At 35.8% G+C, this 20,688-nt stretch overlaps 1 protein-coding gene across 1 annotated transcript; it reads right to left on the bottom strand.

The window, feature by feature from the left end:
- Positions 1 to 12,867: 12,867 nt before the first annotated feature.
- LOC116595307 (olfactory receptor 5AC1-like) lies at positions 12,868 to 13,792 on the bottom strand. The gene is given in 2 exon segments (XM_032351500.1): positions 12,868 to 13,764; positions 13,766 to 13,792. Coding segments are annotated over 2 exon segments (924 nt in total).
- Positions 13,793 to 20,688: the final 6,896 nt, after the last annotated feature.

Consider the following 20,688-nt stretch of genomic DNA (forward strand, 5'->3'; position numbering starts at 1 on the left):
TTTCAAGATTTACTACAAAGCTGTGATCACCAAGACAGCATGGTACTGGCACAAAAACAGACACATAGACCAGTGGAACAGAGTAGAGAGACCAGATATGAACCTGCAACTCTATGGTCAACTAATCTTTGAGAAAGCAGGAAAAAATATACAGTGGTAAAAAGACAGTCTTTTTAATAAATGGTGCTGGGAAAATTGGACAGCTATGGAGAATGAAACTAAACCATTCTCTTACACCATACAGAAAGATAAACTCAAAATGGATAAAAGACCTCAACGTGAGGCAGGAATCTATCAAAATCCTAGAGGAGAACATAGACAGTAACCTCCTTTGCATGGGCCACAGCAACTTCTTTCAAGACATGTCTCCAAAGGCAAAGGAAACAAAAGTGAAAATGAACTTTTGGGACTTCATCAAAATTAAAAGCTTCTGCACAGCAAAGGAAACAGTTAACAAAACAAAGAGACAAACCATGTAATAAAAGAAGGTATTTGCAAATGACACTATAGACAAATGGCTGATATCCAAGATCCATAAAGAGCTCCTCAAACTCAACACACACAAAACAGATAATCACATCAGAAAATGGGCAGAAGACATGAACAGACACTTCTCCAAAGAAGATATACAAATGGCTAACAGACACATGAAAAAAAGTTCATCATCATTAGCCATCGGGGAGATTCAAATCAAAACCATGTTGAGATACAGTTGACTCTTGAACAACATGAGGGTTGGGGCACTGATCATCTGTGCAATTGAAAGTCTGTGTATAACTTTCAACTCCTCAACAATGTAACTACTGTAATAGCTTGCTGTTGACTGTAAGCCTGACCAATAACACAGTTAATTAGTACATATTTTATATATTACATGTATTATACACTATATTCTTACAACAAAGTAAGCTAGAGAAAAAAGGTATTATTAATAAAATTATAAGAGAAAGTACATTTATGGTTATATACAGTATTTGTTGATATTCTAAGCTGACATCCTTTGTTTACAAAATGCATAGTCTGTCAGTACCTACATTAATATTGTCTTATGATACAAAACAATATAGATGTTATATGTGTGACTAAGTCTAGACATGGACATTGAATATAGAAATGTGAAAAAGAAATTCATATTTATTTGCAAGAACAATGAATGCACTGATACAAAGAAGTAGCAATATTATTGCTTTATGGTAGCCTACTATAATTAATATGACTGCTTCATGGTAGTCTAGCCTATACACTAATGAATGAATTGTTACTAATTTTTTATGGCATACCATATTATCACCATTTTCATAATATAGTATTAGAAACATTGTTACATTTTTTTAGAAACCACTTACCTGTGATGATAGGCTGAGAAGAAGTTTCTCCAATTATGAAAGAGAAAGAGACATATTATTGATAATGTAATTCTTTGAAAGCAAAGTTGTAAAACTAACAAGTTATTAATTTTATATTAAATATCACTTACCTTATTCCTGTGTAAGGATAAGCTGTCTTCTTCCACACAAGACTTGCACATGATGTTCTACAGGATGAGTACATAGATGATGATGATGACAGGAGAATATCTCACACAATTCTTGCTGTACAGTTATTAAGCTTTTCACACAAAGACACATAAAAAACGTGTTTTTTAACAGTTTGGCATGATGATTACTTACTGTCCATGAAGTAGAGGTTGGTCATCATACGAGTATTCATCCTCATCTTCACGTGGAGTAGGTTGAGGAGAAGGAGGAAGAGGGGGGTTGGTCTTGCTGTCCCAAGGTCACAGAGGTGGTAGAGGTGGAGGAAGTAGAGGAACTGGCAGGAGAGGCCGGCCTACTCTCATCAGATCTCTAAAAAGAATGTATAGTAAAATATCAATGGGCTGTGCAAGATCTCTCTCATTTTATTTCCCTTACTTTTCCCTTTAGAGTGATTACCCCCACTTCCTCCCTACCTAGCCCACCCTCTGGCACCCACTGATGTGTCTGGTTTATCTTTTTAAATTTGTATATGTCTTTACAAATTGTACAGGGTTGCTTTGTGTATATGGTTTTAAAATTTGTGCTTTTTAATTAAAAAATAGCATTGTGTTATAGAAAAAAATTTAGAATACCTTGTAATTTCTTTCTCATTTTTTTTTGCTTTTTCATTCCTCTAAAAGTGTTTCTACCCAGTACCAATCCTCCTTCTACCAGTTACTTTATTTTCAGTCCCCATATCATGGAAGGGTGCAGATCATTAAAGCCAAAAGCAGTCTTGAATAATTCAAAACTTCTGCCAGATGGTCTAGTGCTAGTTTGTTTTCTGGCATTGTTTCTTCTATGTCTTCTTCCTCATCATCTGGAGCTGGTTCAGTAGCACTCATCTTCTTCAAGTTGTCTTCTATTAATTTCTCTGGTATGGTGTCTATCAGCTCTTGAATTTCTCCAAGATCCATATCTTAAGACCCTTTACCCACTTTTTTTTTTTTTTTTTTTTTGCCATACACAGAATTTCTTTCATGATTTTCCTTGACTATCTCTGTCATAAATCCTGTTGTGCACAATAGCTGAAGTTTTTTCCAGCAGATATTGTTTAGGACTGGATGGCTTTCATGGCTCACAATGGTGGCATCTTCCATGGTATCATTGTTCCAGACTTTCATATTTTCCTTTTAGGGGTTCTCTCCCAAACTGTTGATAATCCTTTCCATAGATTATTGTGTATAGCAAGCCTTAAATGTTTTTATGAACCCCTGATCTAGAGGCTGAGTTAGAAGCATTGTGTTTGGGAGCAAGTACACACTTCAGTGCCTTTGGTGTTGAACTCATAGAGTTCTGCTCATAGAGTTCTGGGTGGCCGGGGTATTGTCCATATCAAAAGAACTTTAAATGCAATCCCTTACTGGCAAGGTACTTCCTGCCTTCAGGAACAAAGCAAGGATGGAACCAATTCAGAAAAACTCTTCTCTTTGTCCAGGCTTTCTTTTACAACCAGAAGATGGGAAACTGGTGTTTCTCTTTTCCCTTCAAGAGTCAGGAGTTAGCAGCTTTATAGATAAGGGCAATCCTGATCATAAACCCAACTGCATTTGTACAAAACAGTAGATGTGGCCCACCCTTTATTGCCTTAAATCACAGTGCTCACTTCTCTTCCTTACTAATAGATAATCTTTGTGGCATTTTGTTTCCAGAATAGGACACTTTGATCTGCATTAAAAACCTTTTTTCCTCAATGATTTTTTTAATGGCATCTGGGAATTCATCTGCTGCCTTTTAGTTGGCAGAGCTGCTTCTTCTGTTATCCTGACATCTTTTAAGCCAAACCTCTTTCTAAAATTATCAAACCATCTTTTGCTGGCATTAAGTTCTCCAACTTTAGATCTTTCACCTTCCTTTTGCTTTAAGTTTTCATATGACTTTGTTTTTTCTGAAATCAAATTAGAGTATACAGGAATGCCTTTCTTATAGCACTTCTGCACTGACATAAATCTGCATTTTTAATACGACATAAAAAGGTATTTTTTTAAAAATGCAAGGTTTTTGTGTCTGCTGGCATAGCTGTAATGATGGTTTCAAGAATTCTCTTTTGGGGGGCTCCTGAGTGACTCAGTCTGCTGAGCAACCAATTTTGGCTCAGGTCATGATCTCAGGGTTATGAGATCAAGCCCCATGTCATCAAGCCTCATGCTAGGTGTGGAGCCTGCTTAGAATTCTCTCTTTCCCTCTGCCCCGTCTGCCTTTCACTCTTTCTCAGTCTCTCTCTCAAAATTTTATTGGGGGAACCAGGTGGTGGGTATTAGAGAGGGCATGGATTGCATGGAGCACTGAGTGTGGTGCAAAAATAATGAATACTGTTATACTGAAAATAAATAAAAAGTAAATAAAAAAAGATGTAGTAAAAATCAAAATAAATATATTAATTAATTCCTTTTTTTTTCTTTTCTTCTTTTTTTTTTTTTCCCTGACAATGGTCCTTACACTGCTTTAAATGGTGGCAATCACAACTGCAGACCTCAATCTACTGTGTATTTTAAGCAATTCAGCTTCGTGTTGTAGTGTCATGATCCTTCTCTGCATCTTTGGGGCACTAACAGCATCACTACTGGTACTTCATAGGAGTCCCTTAGTGTTAGTCAAGGTTTATGGTGATTGCACTAAACACGAAAAATACATGAGAACCAAGAGATCAGTTTGTACTGCAATATGCAATATACTACAGAAACCAATTGCTCCTGTAAAGAGGTTGTTCTAAGCAAGTACTCAACACTTGAGCTCACTGCAACAGCAAAAGAAAGTGACTATGAAATTACAGTAGTGCAGTATGTTCTACAGTTAATTTCATGCAGTTATGATTTAATGCTACTTTCTCTCAACTGCCATTGGTTCCATGTACAGTCTCTGAGTGTTGATTTGGATAAACTTTAATTTTTTATAATAGATTTTTGTACATTTTATGGTAGTAAGTGATAAAATAGACTAGTATCACATATATTTTATGCATCTGTAACATACCTTTTTCTTAAATTTTTTTGACATTTCCAGACTATGAAGTTCATCTGAGAGTTTTTTCAAATTATCACAAATTTTCCAACACATTTCTTGGAAAAATATATGTATACATATACACATATGTGTGTATATATATGTATATGATTGAACTTGGTAAGAAATATGCCTGACCTGTATGTATTTGGTAGAAATTAAAAAACTACTGAGGGATATAAAAATGTGTTTACTATGTGAAAAATCATCATTTTATCAAACAGAAAGACTTGTCTAGAAAAGACATTAATTTTTCTAAATTAACTTATAAATTTAATGAAATATTAAATAAAATCATAGAGAAATAGTTGAACTAGAAAATTAATTCATCTGTAAGAGCAAAGAGATTTTTTTAATGCCCTAAGAATTCTTCTAAAAAAAATAAAGAAGGGAGATGTCCCATGCCAGGTTTGCAATATATCATAAAGTTAACTGTAATAACTGAAACTATGCTTGATGTCACCAAGATTCACTATGGATACAAATTCACTAAAATCTGGATACCTACTTCCAAACATGGGGAAGAAGAATAGCAATGTTGACTAAAAGTATAGACTTTGGAAGGAGACAGATTTTGGTTCATTGGGCTTTGCCTCTATGACTTTGATCAATAACAAACTTTCTAAGCTTTGATGTCCTCATTTGCAAGATGATGTTAATAATGTGCCCTTATGAATCTTCTCACACTATTGGTGGGATTGCAAGTTGGTGCAGCCACTTTGGAAAACAGTGAGGAGGTTCCTCAAAAAATTAAAAATAGAGCTACCCTATGACCCTGCAATTACACTACTGGGTATTTACCCTGAAGATACAGATATAGTGAAAAGAAGGGCCATATGCATCCCAGTGTTCATAGCAGCAGCCTCCACAATAGCCAAACTGTGGAAGGAGTTGAGATGCCCTTCAACAGACAAATGGGTAAAGAAGATGTGGTTTATATACACAATGGAATATTACTCAGCCATCAGAAAGGATGAATACCCAAACTTTGTATCAACATGGATGGGACTGAAGGAGATTATGCTAAGTGAAATAAGTCAAGCAAAGAAAGTTAATTATCATATGGTTTGACTTGTTTGTAGAACATAAGGAATAACAATGGAGGACATTAGGAGAAGGAAAGGAAAAATGAAGGGGGAGAAATCAGAGGTAGAGACGAACCATGAGAGACTGTGGACTCTGAGAAACAAACTGAGGGTTGTGGAGGGGGGAATAGGTTGACCTGGTGATGGGTATTAAGGAGGGCACATATTACATGGAGCACTGGGTGTTATACATAAACAATGAATCTTGGAACACTATATCAAAAACCAACGATGTACTGTATGGTGACTAACATAACATAACAAAAAATAATAATAAAATAAATAAAGTGCCCTGACAAGGTTTTTGCAAGAATCAGGCTACAGGGTTAATGCCAAGCCCTCAGCACTATACTTGACAGATAAAAAAGCTTATTAATTGGTAATTTTATCTATTTGTGATAATTATTTTAATTATGCAGAAGTAAAGCAGTTAAGCTCTTTTGTTAAGAACGGTTTTGGAGAGAGCATATTGAGATGTGTTTATAACAATTTATAACAATGGCAGTTTAATTTTGTACATAAAATACTTTTACAATTAGCTCAATCCATCTGCAGGTTGGCACACAGACCAGTAAGTAGTGTGATTTATGTGGAGTCACAACTTCTAGAAGAAAGAACTTATAGGCATAACACATTTTAAAGAGAACCTTTATTTTAATGAAAATTACAGATACATTTCATAATTAAACATTTCACACTGCATCATGAAGAAAGGACATTTTTTTTTCCTAACCACGATACCACTTGGCCATCAGATCAAATAAATAAGATTCTTCCAATACCATCAAATAACTAGTATATATTCAAATTTCTTCGATTGTTACCACTTTTTTACAGCATTGCATTTGTTTGTTCTACCTATCGAGATTCTTTTAATACAAAACAGTGTCATTTCTTTCCACTTTCTTTACTTTTTGGTTGTTGTTATTAGTCATAATGGCTTTCTTATTTTTCCCCCTAATGAAATGACATGGAGAGAGTGGGCCAGTTGTTTAATTGTTTTATGAAATTTCCCACATTCTGGATTTTTCTGGCTGCTTATTTGACTTGTTCTCCTACTCTTTGCATTTTTCCATTCTCAGTGGAATTTATAGCTAAAGGTTTGATTAAACATTTTGGCATGAATTCTTTATAAATGATGCTAATAAATTTCATATGGCATAACATCAGGAAGTGCAGGGAGCCTGTTAGTTTCACTACTGGTAGAGTTCAGTGTGATCCCTGGGTTAAGGTATTAATAGTCACATCTCTCCACTATAAAGTTTATCTGTTTTCCCTTACATCTGGCAAGTAACTCATGATATGATACTTTCACACCTTCCAGCTCTCCAGGTTCCCATCCACTTATTTAGCTAAAGTTTTTAGCTTTCTTTGGTGACTCTTGCCAGAACCAATTATATTATTAGGGATTTTTAAATGGTAATGTTCATAACAGCAATGGCCACAGTCGCCAATGGAAAGAACCAAGATGGCCTTCAACGGATGAATGAATGGATAAGGAAGATGTGGTCCATATATGCTATGCAGTATAATGCCTCCATCAGAAAGGATGAATACCCAACTTTTGTAGCAACATGGATGGGACTGGAGGAGATTATGCTGAGTGAATAAGTCAAGCAGAGAAAGTCAATTGTATGGTTTTACTTACTTGTGGAGCATAAGGAATAACATGGAGGATATTAGGAGAAGGAAAGGAAAAGTGAATTGGGGGAAATCGGAGGGAGAGATGAACCATGAGAGAATGTGGACTCTGATAAACAAACTGAGGATTTTGCAAGGGAGGGGGGTGGGGGAGATGGGTGAACCTGGTGGTGGGTATTAAGGTATTACTCCACATATTGCATGGAGTACTGGGTGTGCTGTATAAACAATGAATCTTGGTACACTGAAAAAATAAAATAAAATGTAAAAAATCATTAAAAAAATAAATAAATAAATGGTAATTTTTTAATTCTGTCATTTGTTCTACATTTTCTTAAAAATATTTTATTTATTTGATGAGAAAGAGAGAGTGAGAGAGCAAGCACAAGCAAGAAAGAGCAGCAGAGGGAGAGGGAGAAGCAGGCTCTCCACTGAGCAGGAAGCCTAATGTGGGGCTCCATCCCAGGACCCTGAGATCATAACCTCAGCCAAACACAGACGTTTAACCAACTGAGCCACCAAGGCGCCCCTTGTTCTACATTTTCTTAGATGAAATACTTAACACAACTATTAAAAAAAAAAAAAAAAGGAAAGTAGGAGAAAATGTTTTGACATTTATCATGAAAATTTTTAAACAAATGTCTAACCATTTGTTTAGTTTTATTTGACCTAGCCAGAAGTTCATAGTTCCATAAGCCCACCTTCTTTCTTGGAGGCAAATTGTTGGTGATTTTAAAAGGCTTACTTTGAATAGCTTAGTAATTCATTCCAAAAATACATTTAAGTGTCTGGTATAGTAAACCCTAGTCAGGAGTTTTCTTTGAAAGGAAAAAAGTGAGTCAATAAAAATGCATTTTGGGTCAAGTTCTTTCTCGTCGATGTTTCCTGTTTCTCACTTTGTAAGAAACTGCCTTTTCTCTCTCATGAGTGATCCAATTATTTTTTGCCAAAAACAGTCCATTTGGGGCAATGTTACTTTTCAAAGCCTTCCTCCCAAAGAAGGATTTTACAGACACTTGCTTTTTAAGGTCTCCTAAGACTAATTTTTTAATGTACATATTTAATAAAAATATAATAATAATTATCATAAGAACATATTTTTTGTACTTTACTTTCAACAAAAACATATTCATATAAACTTTCTTAATTTCTCAACAGTATTGGAGCACCTGACATTTCTCACATTACCTTACATAATGAAAAGAATTCTGGTGTGGACACATTGGCCACCTGTGACAGTGCAGTTTTAACAGTGTTTCTTCTCTTAGCTTAGCCTCTTATTATTTATATAACTTTAGGAAAGTAGAACATTAACTTCCTCATAAAAACAAAACCTGTATTTATATAGTGATTTGTGGTCTGTAATGTACCTTCACATATACTGTCTCTCCCAATCAACTAAATAGGGACACAAGTACGTATTATTATCTCCATTATCTAAATGAAGAAATTGAGGCAGTGCCCATTTAAGTAGCATCAAACACTCATTGTTTTCTCCTCTGTATGACCCAGAAATTTTAACGAAGGTGCTTGTAGTCACTTTTAGCTTCACCTAAGACTCAGGAATAAAAGAACAGATCATCTGAACTGACACACTCTGCTTTTCTGTTACTCCAGGTGGCCTCACACATGGAGAAATACCACCTTCCTTCCATTTTTCCAAAGTGACTGAAAGGATCAATTAAGATGATTCCGATGAACCCACTCTAAGAGTCCTGAAGTAATATTTAAATAGGAGGAAGTGCCTTAGTCCACTCAGGCTGCCATAAAACATACCACAGACTGGCTGGCTTATAAACAACAGAAACTGATTTCTCATAGTTCTGGAGGCTGAAAGTCCAAGGTCCAGCTGTCAGCATCATCACATTCTGATGAAGGTCCTCATCCTGATTCATAACATTGTCTTTTCACTGTGTCCTCACATGGAGGAAGAGGTTGGGGATCTGTTCAGAGCCTCTTTTATAAGGCATTGATCCCATCATGAGCTCCCCCCACATGACTTCAGCAACTTCCACAGGGCCTATCTTTTCATATCATCATCTTTGGGGGTTGGGATTTTAAAATACAAATTTGGGGAGTACACAAATATTCAGATGAGAACAGGTAGGCTTTCCTATTAAGAAATCAAATTTCAAAGTCTAAAGTGATCATCATGTATGTTTGAACAATTTTACTGCTTTGCCTTTCAAAATATAGTTTCACACCAACCAAGAATCTACTGCATGCAATATCTGTGGGCTCATGCACACAAAAGTTTAAGAATGAAAACCTCAAGTGAAATATCTTCACATCGTTGGTTCTTCTTCTGCTTCACTAAACCAGTTATGAATGTTATATTGAGGCTATACTCTCCAACCAAATAAAGTATGTAGACACTTTGTAATATCCCCACTAACATTCAGTGGGTTGCTTATACTATGTGACAATATGGACAAGAATGGAGAACTGTCCAATATAAATAAAATACCTGCTGAAATATGAAACTCTAACAATGCAGGAGAAACATTTGTTAGGAAAGAATTGCAAGTAACTTTTTATGAGCTGTCTGGCTATGCATAGCCTGTCTCCCCAAACTGTTCATCTGGTAGGAATTTGAAAGAAATTAGTGCTTTCTACAACTTTTTTATGAATGAATTTGTTTTCAGAAAGCAAACTGCAGATCGCTGTTCACTATCCCATAGATAATTGTGTCAGACTTCCAAAACCAATTGAAGAATCAAGAACCATATGAAGATTCTATTTTCCCCTTATGCCAGTAGTTTTCAACCTGGGTTATACTTTTATCACCTGGAGGGATAAAGGTCGACAAATAGCTGGGTCACATTTTCAGAATAGCTGAATTCACTGGTCTGAGATTGGATCAGAGAATTTTAATTTCTAAGGACCTTAGAGGATTCCAGGAAGGATTGAGAATCACTGCCTTAAATTTAAAAAAGCACACCGTTGGGACACCTGGGTGGCTCAGGTCATGATCCCAGGGTCCTGGGATCGAGCCTCATATCGGGCTCTCTGCTCAGCAGGGAGCCTGCTTCCTCCTCTCTGTCTCTTTCTGCCTGCTTCTCTGCCTACTTGTGATCTTCATCTGTCAAATAAATAAATAAAAATCTTTAAAAAAAAGCACACTATGCAATAAACATATCATTTATGCATCATTATTCCCTTTGTTCCATCAAAATGGAGGGAATAAAGATAAAAACATATCAAAAATTGCATAAAGTAGCCATTTGGCAAAACAGTCATTGTAACAGTCATACAGGGACGTTTCTATACTCAATTATCACCTAATCTTCATTGGAAGCTTGCCAAGTTTCACATGAGGATTTTCCCTAGTGACTGTCAACACTGGCTGAATATTAGAATCACTCAGAGTGGTTTAGAAAACTACCCTCTTCTTAAAGATCCTAGTTTGTTTGGTTTGAGGTGGGAACCAAGAGTGAGAACCATGGATCCATACCATCAGGGTGAGGAAGAAGATATGCAAGACTTGATTGGTGACATTTAGTCACTAATTCTGCTACTTGTTATCAACAGGGTGTGATATATTCAGTTTTACAATATGTTATAAACCCAAGAAACACCTGAAATGCTGTCATTCTCATGGATTATGCAGCTAGTAGTTGGATTCCAAACCATCTTTTGCATAAAATATAAAACCATGAAAAATAAAATTTTCTGCAAAGAACTCACAGTACCCTATAAAAACCTAGCACCATGACCAGAGCTTTAGAGGAAAAGAGAAGCCAGGAAGCACATCTAGAGGCTTACTTCCATTCTCTTAGCCACAGGGCACACTGGTGGAGCAAAGGGACATCTGGATTTGGCCAGTACCATCTCCTTCCAAGTGCCTCTTCAGCCAGTGTTGGGTTTCACATAAGACGTTATGATCTAATAGAAGCACCATAGGGTAGTGGTTAAAAGCATGGACTCTGGCACCATGCTGCCTGAAATAATAAAGGTGTAAAGAAGACAGAGAATATCTATATATTGACAGACAGCAATTGTATGCAGTCAATACCCAAAACAGGCTGCATGGCACATAAGGAAAAAAAAAAGAGAGAGAGAGAGTTTTGCCACTGGCCTTGACTGTGGAGAGGTGGAGGTAAGAACTTCCACAGAGATTCTGCACCCACAGGAAGTAACCTGCTTCCAACGAGCCCACACAGCAGAAACAGAGCCAGATGCAGCAAGAGGAGCAGGGGTCTGAGGAAACAGCCCCAAACACAGTGCTGAAGCCAGTCGGCCCCACCTCAGGCTTTGCCATTCGATGACTCAGCAAATTGTTTCTATCCTCAAATCAAAATAATAGGGTAGGTGTTAGAGTACTTTTTTCTTTTCTTTTTCTTTCTTTCTTTTTTTTTTTTTTTTCCTACAGTGCACCAAGGTCACTACCCATGATTTATATGCTCCTTTTCCCTTCTATGGCCTATAAAAGACATCTAAGGGTTATGAGAATTGGCTCCATCAATAACATACTATGGATCCAACTACATATTTTTCCTTTGTTTTTGACTAAAATATTCACAGAGCCATATATAATAAAGTCAGGAGCTCAAAAAATGCAAAAGGGCCAGACAGAACACATATATAGTTTCTATAAAGAAAAAATCAGTTAAGTTGCATAATTACAAATTTACCAAGAACATCTGCTCTTTCAGGTAGATGTCCATTCCAGGAGAAAAAAATTCAATTTGTATATGTCGGTCAGACACAAGATGTTTAGAAAGATTGGTTATAAATTAAAAAGTAGAAGTTTTTAAAGAACTCAGAACTTTTCATTACATTGCAGGAAAACTAACTTTCTCTTATATATGTAATTGTTAGTTCTTTATACCTTTCAGTGATTGCAAAGCAAATATAATTTTCAAAATTACTTTTAAATCTTGAAGAGAATGCCTCATGAGGTTATATACTGTCACAGTAAGTCTAACAAGATTACTTTGATGGACATATTTTTGGATAATTATAAATCCTCAAGAGAAGGTTTCAAAAAATTTCTTGCTCAAGAATTATTTAATAGGCATGAGAACTTTTTAAAAAGAAGGTTTACAGAGATTCCCTTAAAAAAAAAAAAATAAGTGCAAAAGGGTTTTAAAGTGTGTTTATCTAGAGGGGTGACTGGGTGGCTCAGTCAGTTGACCTTCTGCCTTTGGTGCAGGTCATGATCCCAGGGCCCGAGGATTGAGCCCCACTTTGGGTTCCCTGCTCAGTGGAGAGTCTTCTTCCTCTTCCTCTGCCCCTCCCTCTGCTTGTGCTTTCTCTCTCAATCTCTCGCAAATAAAAATAAATAAATAAAATATTTATTCTAAAAAGTGTGGATATCTGGAAACACAAAGCTCATTAAAGTTACAAAAATATATAATTTGAAGATTTCATTCTAGTTTCATCCTTGAGAATGGATTTAAAACAACACAAGGTAAGTGGAGTCCATCCTTACGAGGCTCATTAATTATTTCAATGATCACAAGAATTTAGGATGAAAGCAAGTCTATCTACTCTGAATTTTTTATTCATTAACTTAACAAGTACATATTAAGGCCCTACGATGTGCAAAACCCAGGGACACATGCTTTATTTAAACAGAATAAAATCTAAGGAATAATGAAAGTTTTCCTGAGAAATATTTATTTCTTTATAATTTTTCTCAGTGCCCCTAAAACTTCCTTATTTCTTAGGCTATAAATAAAGGGGTTGAGCAGAGGGATGATAATCGTGTAGAACAGTGAATACATTTTATCCTGGTATTGATCTGGGCCAGACCCAGGACGCACATACATGAAGAAGAGAGTGCCATAGAACAAGGAAACAGAGAGCAGGTGGGCGCTGCATGTGGAGAAGGCTTTACTCTTGCCCTTTTCGGACTTCTTTGTCAGGACGGCAAAGAGGACACGGGTATAAGACACTATGATGGTCATAAAAGTAAAGGCTTGTATAAAAGCAGCAAAAATAAAAAGTACTAATGCATTAATAGATGGGTCAGTGCAAGAAATTGTATATAGTGGCAAAATTTCACAGTAGAAATGAGGTATTATATTGGACCTGCAGAAAGTTAATCTAAATAATAACCCTACATGAATTGTGGGATGCAGAAAACCAATTACATAAGACAAACTTATCAACCAAGTACAGAGCCTGTTGGACATCACCACTGGATAAAGTAAGGGATTGCATATGGCTACATAGCGGTCATAGGCCATCACTACTAGTAGGAAACATTCCGTGGTGGCACTGGAAGCAAAAATATAAAATTGGGTGATGCACTCAAAGAGGGATATCATTTGACTTTTGTCTAAGATGTTGACAAGCATCCTGGGAGTCACAGAGGATGAGGAACAAGCATCTGCAAAGGCCAAACTGCCAAGAAGTAAGTACATGGGGGTGTGAAGTTGGGGATGCTTCCAGATGAGAAGAATCAGTCCGAGGTTGCCCACCATGGTGGTGAGGTAGATGACCAAGAACACCAAGAACAGGGGTGTCTGCAGCCCTGGAAGATCTGTAAGTCCTGTGAGAACAAACTCAGTCAGTCACCTCCGTCTTGTTTGTCTCCATCATATGCACAGGGGCTGATCACTACCAGGAGAGAATATGTAAGGGAAAAACTTAATCAAGAATCAGGAAAACTGGCTTGGGATGGTAATGTTTGTTCCCTATTTCAGTTGTCAGTTTCTCAACAGATATGGAGGTATAGGTTTTTTAAAAACATACTTAAGACTATGAAGTATATAAAAATAATTTTGAAAAAGATTTTTAAAAGAGGGCTTTAAGCATATATATTTAAAATTGAATATATTAACAGTGAACTGTTTTCCAGAATTAAGAATAAAAAAATACATTTTATAAGAAAATCTGTAGAAGCAGCAGTGGTTCAGTTTCAAAGGTGTCATCACCCTTTCTCAGAAAATCTTTTGCCTCTTTTCTATTGAATGAAAAATGGACTCTATCTCTGATATCAGCAATATACATCATTCAGTCCTTTTAAGACATTAATAGGTTGAGGTATAAGATAGTAAATCAATATCCCATTACTGTTTTATTATCCATTATTATTATTATTTGATTATATATTCATCAAAATCACCCCAAATTCCTAATCAAGTCTTTTGATTGCACATACTACAAACTCCTCCAAATTTTTAATTAATTCTTTTTAAATATCCCCAACAAACTCTCATATGTGAACATAATCATTCATTCAGTCACCAACTATTTATGGAGTACTTCCTAAGTTAAAGAACTGTCGTTCTGAGCTCATAGAACCTCTGTCATTAAACCAAGGATGATAAAATACCCCTCTTTTAAGAGGAGTGAAGAAACAAATACACTACTGTCTTATTTGCAGGTGTGGGAAGGATCTAAGGGCTGTCATTTTCAGGCCTAGATTTACCATCCGGTTAACTGAGGGTGTGTTAATATTTCAGAGGCACAAATTTTAAAATGATTAAAAAGATTTTCCTTTTCCTGATCTTTTTGAGGTTGCAAGTGGGACTATCAAAGTCAGGGTGAATGAAACACTACAAATGGAACCACAGTTGAAAAAATAACCAGTGTTTTGAAAAGGTGGATTCAATTTAAATAGTAAAAATCATAAAATCTGTTTAAAAGGCAAATCAAATGAGAAAAGATGAACCACAGTAATAGGCAATGACTAACATAAAGACAGTCAAGGCAGATAACAGCCCCTAACTACAAATGGATCCATGAGGTTTATGAGCCTGGGAAGCAAGGGAGAAGGCTGGGTCCTGGGGAGACCCAAGAGAAAAAACCTCAGTCCTCATCATCACAGTGTATTTCATCAAAGCAAATTATGCACAAGTCTGAACATAAAATATGTTTTATGTCTTCTCTTACCATCTAAAGCAGGGTCTACCCATTTACACACAGCTGATCTAATATATAATCATTCAAGGGACTATTTACCAGTCTTGGATTCACAGCTCCCAGGCTTTTATGAAAAGACTACCCAAGTTGGTGTCATTCCAACACATGTTAACTTCTATACTTGTCACCAATTCTGTACAGAAGTGAAGACTTTATTCTCCAAGTCTCTGCTGGCCTGAAACATGTCTCTAATGTGCCTGCTTGGTCATTCAAAGGTAGGAAATGTACCGAAAATTGAGGGAAGACAGGGTTTGTGAAAAACTCAGTTCTAATGAGACTAATTCTTGAACATTAAAAATATATGGAAAAATTGGAGTATGTTCTATAAAAAGGCACCTGGAGGTTTCCCCCCAGTAAAAGAGAAGCTAGTTTGAACAAAACTGTCCTTCTCCTTTTTCATGAGAAATAGGAAAAGAGAAAATTTGTTTGAGACTTATCCTAAACATGAAGAAACACCAGCAGAGAGGCTGGTCACAGTGGCAGTAATCATTGATCAAACACACTGCTGTCAAGTCCCTGCAAGAACCTGATTATCCTTTATAACAATGGGTGGTGCTTCTCAATACTTGTGGTGAACTTTTTCTTTTTTTTGCTATTTCCAGTGAAATATCATCTTAAAGATTCAAATTGAAGGAGAAGTCATACATTCCCTTAAAAAGCCCCATAATTCTGTGATTCTTAAGTCAGGAATCTTCCTCATTCTGTTTGAGTTCCAATGTAAGTTAAATGACAGAATGAATTTTAATTTCCAAAGACACAAAAAATACTAAAAATTGCTTTTGTAATTCATTATCCTGGCCTCCCCAAAAAAGTTAATAAAAATGTAACAGAATTTCAGATGCCTTGAATCTCAGTTCTACCTCTAAATTACCACATGATTATTAGCTTTATGACCCTTGTTTTGAGATACTCCTCTAAAGCACTGTATTTTCTGATACATTTCTACCCACAGCCTGTGTGACCATGACTCCTCTCTGCTACTTAGTAGGTAGGATGACATGGTGGTGAAGCACACAGTGCTATAATATTTTTGCATGGGTTCAATTCTTCATTCTACAAACATATATCTTCATATCCAAAAGTTTTCAGAGGAAATGAACATAATGTTTATTATCTATTTAATTCAGGATATTCCATTTGAAAGATAAATCATCTGAAAAATATTTTTCATTAATTTTGTTACATCATGAAAAACTCTTGGTATTAAAATGATATTTCCTATCATGTTTTTATGAAAAGAATAATTGTAGTAAAATAAAGCACCGCATTCTCACCCAATTCTTGTAAGAAGATGCAGAGATGCCATAAAATATAAACTTTCATGAAGAGCTCTTAAGATACAAGAACAAAAATGTCAAATGAATTTTGAAAAAAGCCCACTGTTTTTCTCCCATTATTTTTCCTTGAAAAATGCAGTTTGGAAGGAAAGATATTTATTTCTTTCCATCTTCAAACCCATTTATGAGGAGAATACTGAAACTCCCTCAATGGCACCAAAAGATTCCCTGTAGAATGAAATCAACCTACTGGGCATTATAGACTAATCAACAAATCATTTAGAACATTCTTTAGTAACTATTATTTTAGTAGCTTATTTCTTTTTTCTGCAAACAAAAGCATTACTGGTTAATGGTAGGAAAAAAATGAAAATGTAAAAAAGGAAAAAAACAACAAATTACTTTCATTTCACTAATCACTGATAAGTATAGTTAACTTTTTAGTATATATTTCTCCTATCATTAACCCATACATGTATTTATGTATACTTCATTATATGTAATTAACATATATTTGTATTTACATAGTATATAAACATTTTATAGATACATATAAAAATAAAATTATGGCACTACTGTACATAATTTTTCATAAACTACTTTTTATTTAAGTATGACATACAATATTGTATTAGTTTCAGGTATACAATATGGTGGTTTGACATTTATGTACATTATGAAATGATCACCATCTAAGTATAGTTAACATCTATAATCATATATAGTTATTACAATATTATTGACTGTGTTCCTTATTTTGTTACATCTCCATGACTCATTTATTTTGTAACAGGAAATTTATAGCTCTTAGTTGCTACTGATTTAGCCCATCCCCCAATCTTTTTCCTTATTTGTTCCAATATTTTTGGTGGAATTGTTAGGATTTCTATGTATAGTATCTTTTCATTTACAAATAGTAAGAGTTTTGCTTCTTCTTTCCCGACTTGGGTGCTTTTTACTTCTTTTTCTTGTTTCATTTGTAAGGTAAACTTTCCTATTAAGAAAAAAAGAAGAATTCAAAATCTAAGGTGATGGTTATGAATATTTGAGCAATTTTAGTGCTTTGTCTCTCAAAATGTGACCAAAATCCCATTGACAACAGAATCACCTGGGATGCGTCTGAATAATGCAGTATCTCAAGCCCACCAATGATCTATTAAATCTAATACCTATGGGCTCATGTACACTGAAGTTTAAGAACAAAAACCTCAAATGAAAATCTTTGTGCCATTGGATTCTCTTCGTTTAACTGGCCAGTTATAAATGCTAAATAGAGGCTATTCACTTCACTCCAACTATATAAATTGAGTAACTAGTGTATGCTTTGAATATCTCAACTGATAGTCAATGAATTTATTTATATACTTCATTATAATAAAAACAAAAAAGGAGAACTGTCCCTCATAAATAAAATATCTGCTGAAATATGAGACTCTTAGAAGGCAAGAGAAATATTTCTTAGGAAAGGATTCCAGTTAGGTTCTTGTGAACTGTCTGTATATGGTTTCACCCCAAACTGATTATCTGATGACATACTGAAAGAAACTAATGTTATTTGTAATTTTTTAGACAGCAAATTCCAGGTCCAATTCACTACCATAGAGACAGTTGTGTTGGATCTCCAAAAACAATAAAAGAATATTCATATGGGATTAAATGGTAATACTATGTATAAATCTTATATCATTGCATTTAAGTTTTTATTTATTTATTGGAGAAAGAGACAGCGAGAGAGGGAGCACAAACAGGGGGAGTGGGAGAGGGAGAAGCAGGCTTCCCACCAAGCAGGGAGCCAGATACAGGGCTCAATCCCAGGACCCTAGGATCATGACCTGAGCAAAAGGCAGATGCTTAACAACTGAGCCATCTTGGTGCCCCTATCATTGCATTTAAAACAACTAAGGTCATATATTTCCTTTACTAGGCATTTATTTCAGCACCTACAATTTCAGCACTTACACAAGCTATGCTCTGTGGTTTCATACATACTCAACTCACAATCACTGGTGGTTACTAAAAATTATGAGTGATAGGCTTGCTACATTGTCATAAGAAATTCAAGAATTGAAATGATAATGACTGAGAATTTTCACAAAATTAATATCAGACATCAACCCACAGATCCAGGAAGCATAGAAAACACCAAGCAGAAAAATTCCATAAAACTATACCTAAGCATATCATTTTCAAACTCTACAAATCAAAGATAAATTTCCAAAAGAACATCTAGGTTCTTTCCATAGTTTGGCTGTTGTGGACATTGCTGCTATAAACATTCAGGTGCACGTGCCCCTTTGGATCACTATGTTTGTATCATTAGGGTAAATACCCAGTAGTGCAATTGCTGGGTCATAGGGCAGTTCTATTTTCAACATTTTGAGGAACCTTCATGCTGTTTTCCAGAGTGGTTGCACCAGCTTGCATTCCCACCAACAGTGTAGGAGGGTTCCCCTTTCTCCGCATCCTCGCCAGCATCTGTCATTTCCTGACTTGTTGATTTTAGCCATTCTGACTGGTGTGAGGTGATATCTCATTGTGGTTTTGATTTGTATTTCCCTGATGCCGAGTGATATGGAGCACTTTTTCATGTGTCTGTTGGCCATCTGGATGTCTTCTTTGCAGAAATGTCTGTTCATGTCCTCTGCCCATTTCTTGATTGGATTATTTGTTCTTTGGGTGTTGAGTTTGCTAAGTTCTTTATAGATTTTGGACACTAGCCCTTTATCTGATATGTCGTTTGCAAATATCTTCTCCCATTCTGTCAGTTGTCTTTTGGTTTTGTTAACTGTTTCCTTTGCTGTGCAAAAGCTTTTGATCTTGATGAAATCCCAATAGTTCATTTTTGCCCTTGCTTCCCTTGCCTTTGGCGATTTTCCTAGGAAGATGTTGCTGCGGCTGAAGTCGAAAAGGTTGCTGCCTGTGTTCTCCTCAAGGATTTTGATGGATGCCTTAATCACACTCATCCATTTTGAGTCTATTTTCATGTATGGTGTAAGGAAATGGTCTAATTTCATTTTTCTGCATGTGGCTGTCCAATTTTCCCAAGACCATTTGTTGAAGAGGCTGTCTTTTTTCCATTGGACATTCCTTCCTGCTTTGTCGAAGGTTAGTTGACCATAGAGTTGAGGGTCTATTTCTGGGCTCTCTATTCTGTTCCATTGATCTATGTGTCTGTTTTTGTGCCAGTACCATGCTGTCTTGATGATGACCGCTTTGTAATAGACCTTGAAGTCCAGAATTGTTATGCCACCAACTTTGGCTTTCTTTTTCAATATTCCTTTGGCTATTCGAGGTCTTTTCTGGTTCCATATAAATTTTAGGATTATTTGTTCCATTTCTTTGAAAAAGATGGATGGTACTTTGATAGGAATTGCATTAAATGTGTAGATTGCTTTAGGTAGCATAGACATTTTCACAATATTTATTCTTCCAATCCAGGAGCATGGAACATTTTTCCATTTCTTTGTGTCTTCCTCAATTTCTTTCATGAGTACTTTATAGTTTTCTGAGTATAGATTACTTGTCTCTTTGGTTAGGTTTATTCCTAGGTATCTTATGGTTTTGGGTGCAATTGTAAATGGGATAGAATCCTTAATTTCTCTTTCTTCTGTCTTGTTGTTGGTGTAGAGAAATGCAACTGGTTTCTGTGCATTGATTTTATATCTTGATACTTTACTGAATTCCTGTATAAGTTCTAGCAGTTTTGGAGTGGAGTCTTTTGGGTTTTCCACATATAGTATCATATCATCTGCAAAGAGTGATAATTTGACTTCTTTGCCGATTTGGATGCCTTTAATTTCCTTTTGTTGTCTGATTGCTGAGGCTAGGACTTCCAGTACTATGTTGAATAGCAGTGGTGATAATGGACATCCCTGCCGTGTTCCTGACCTTAGTGGAAAAGCTTTCAGTTTTTCTCCATTGAGAATGATATTTTCGGTGGGTTTTTCATAGATGGCTTTGATAATATTGAGGTATATGCCCTCTATCCCTACACTTTGAAGAGTTTTGATCAGGAAGGGATGCTGTACTTTGTCAAATGTTTTCAGCATCTATGGAGAGTATCATATGGTTCTTGTTCTTTCTTTTATTGATGTGTTGTATCACATTGATTGATTTGCAGATGTTGAACCACCTTTGCAGCCCTGGAATAAATCCCACTTGGTCATGGTGAATAATCCTTTTAATGTACTGTTGAATCCTATTGGCTAGTATTTTAGTGAGAATTTTTGCACCTGTGTTCATCAAGGATATTGGTCTGTAGTTGGTCTTTTTTGTATTCGTCTTTTTTGA

This window comes from Mustela erminea, chromosome 1 (genome assembly GCF_009829155.1).
Source record: "Mustela erminea isolate mMusErm1 chromosome 1, mMusErm1.Pri, whole genome shotgun sequence".
In the NCBI taxonomy this organism is placed as follows: Eukaryota; Metazoa; Chordata; class Mammalia; order Carnivora; family Mustelidae; genus Mustela; species Mustela erminea.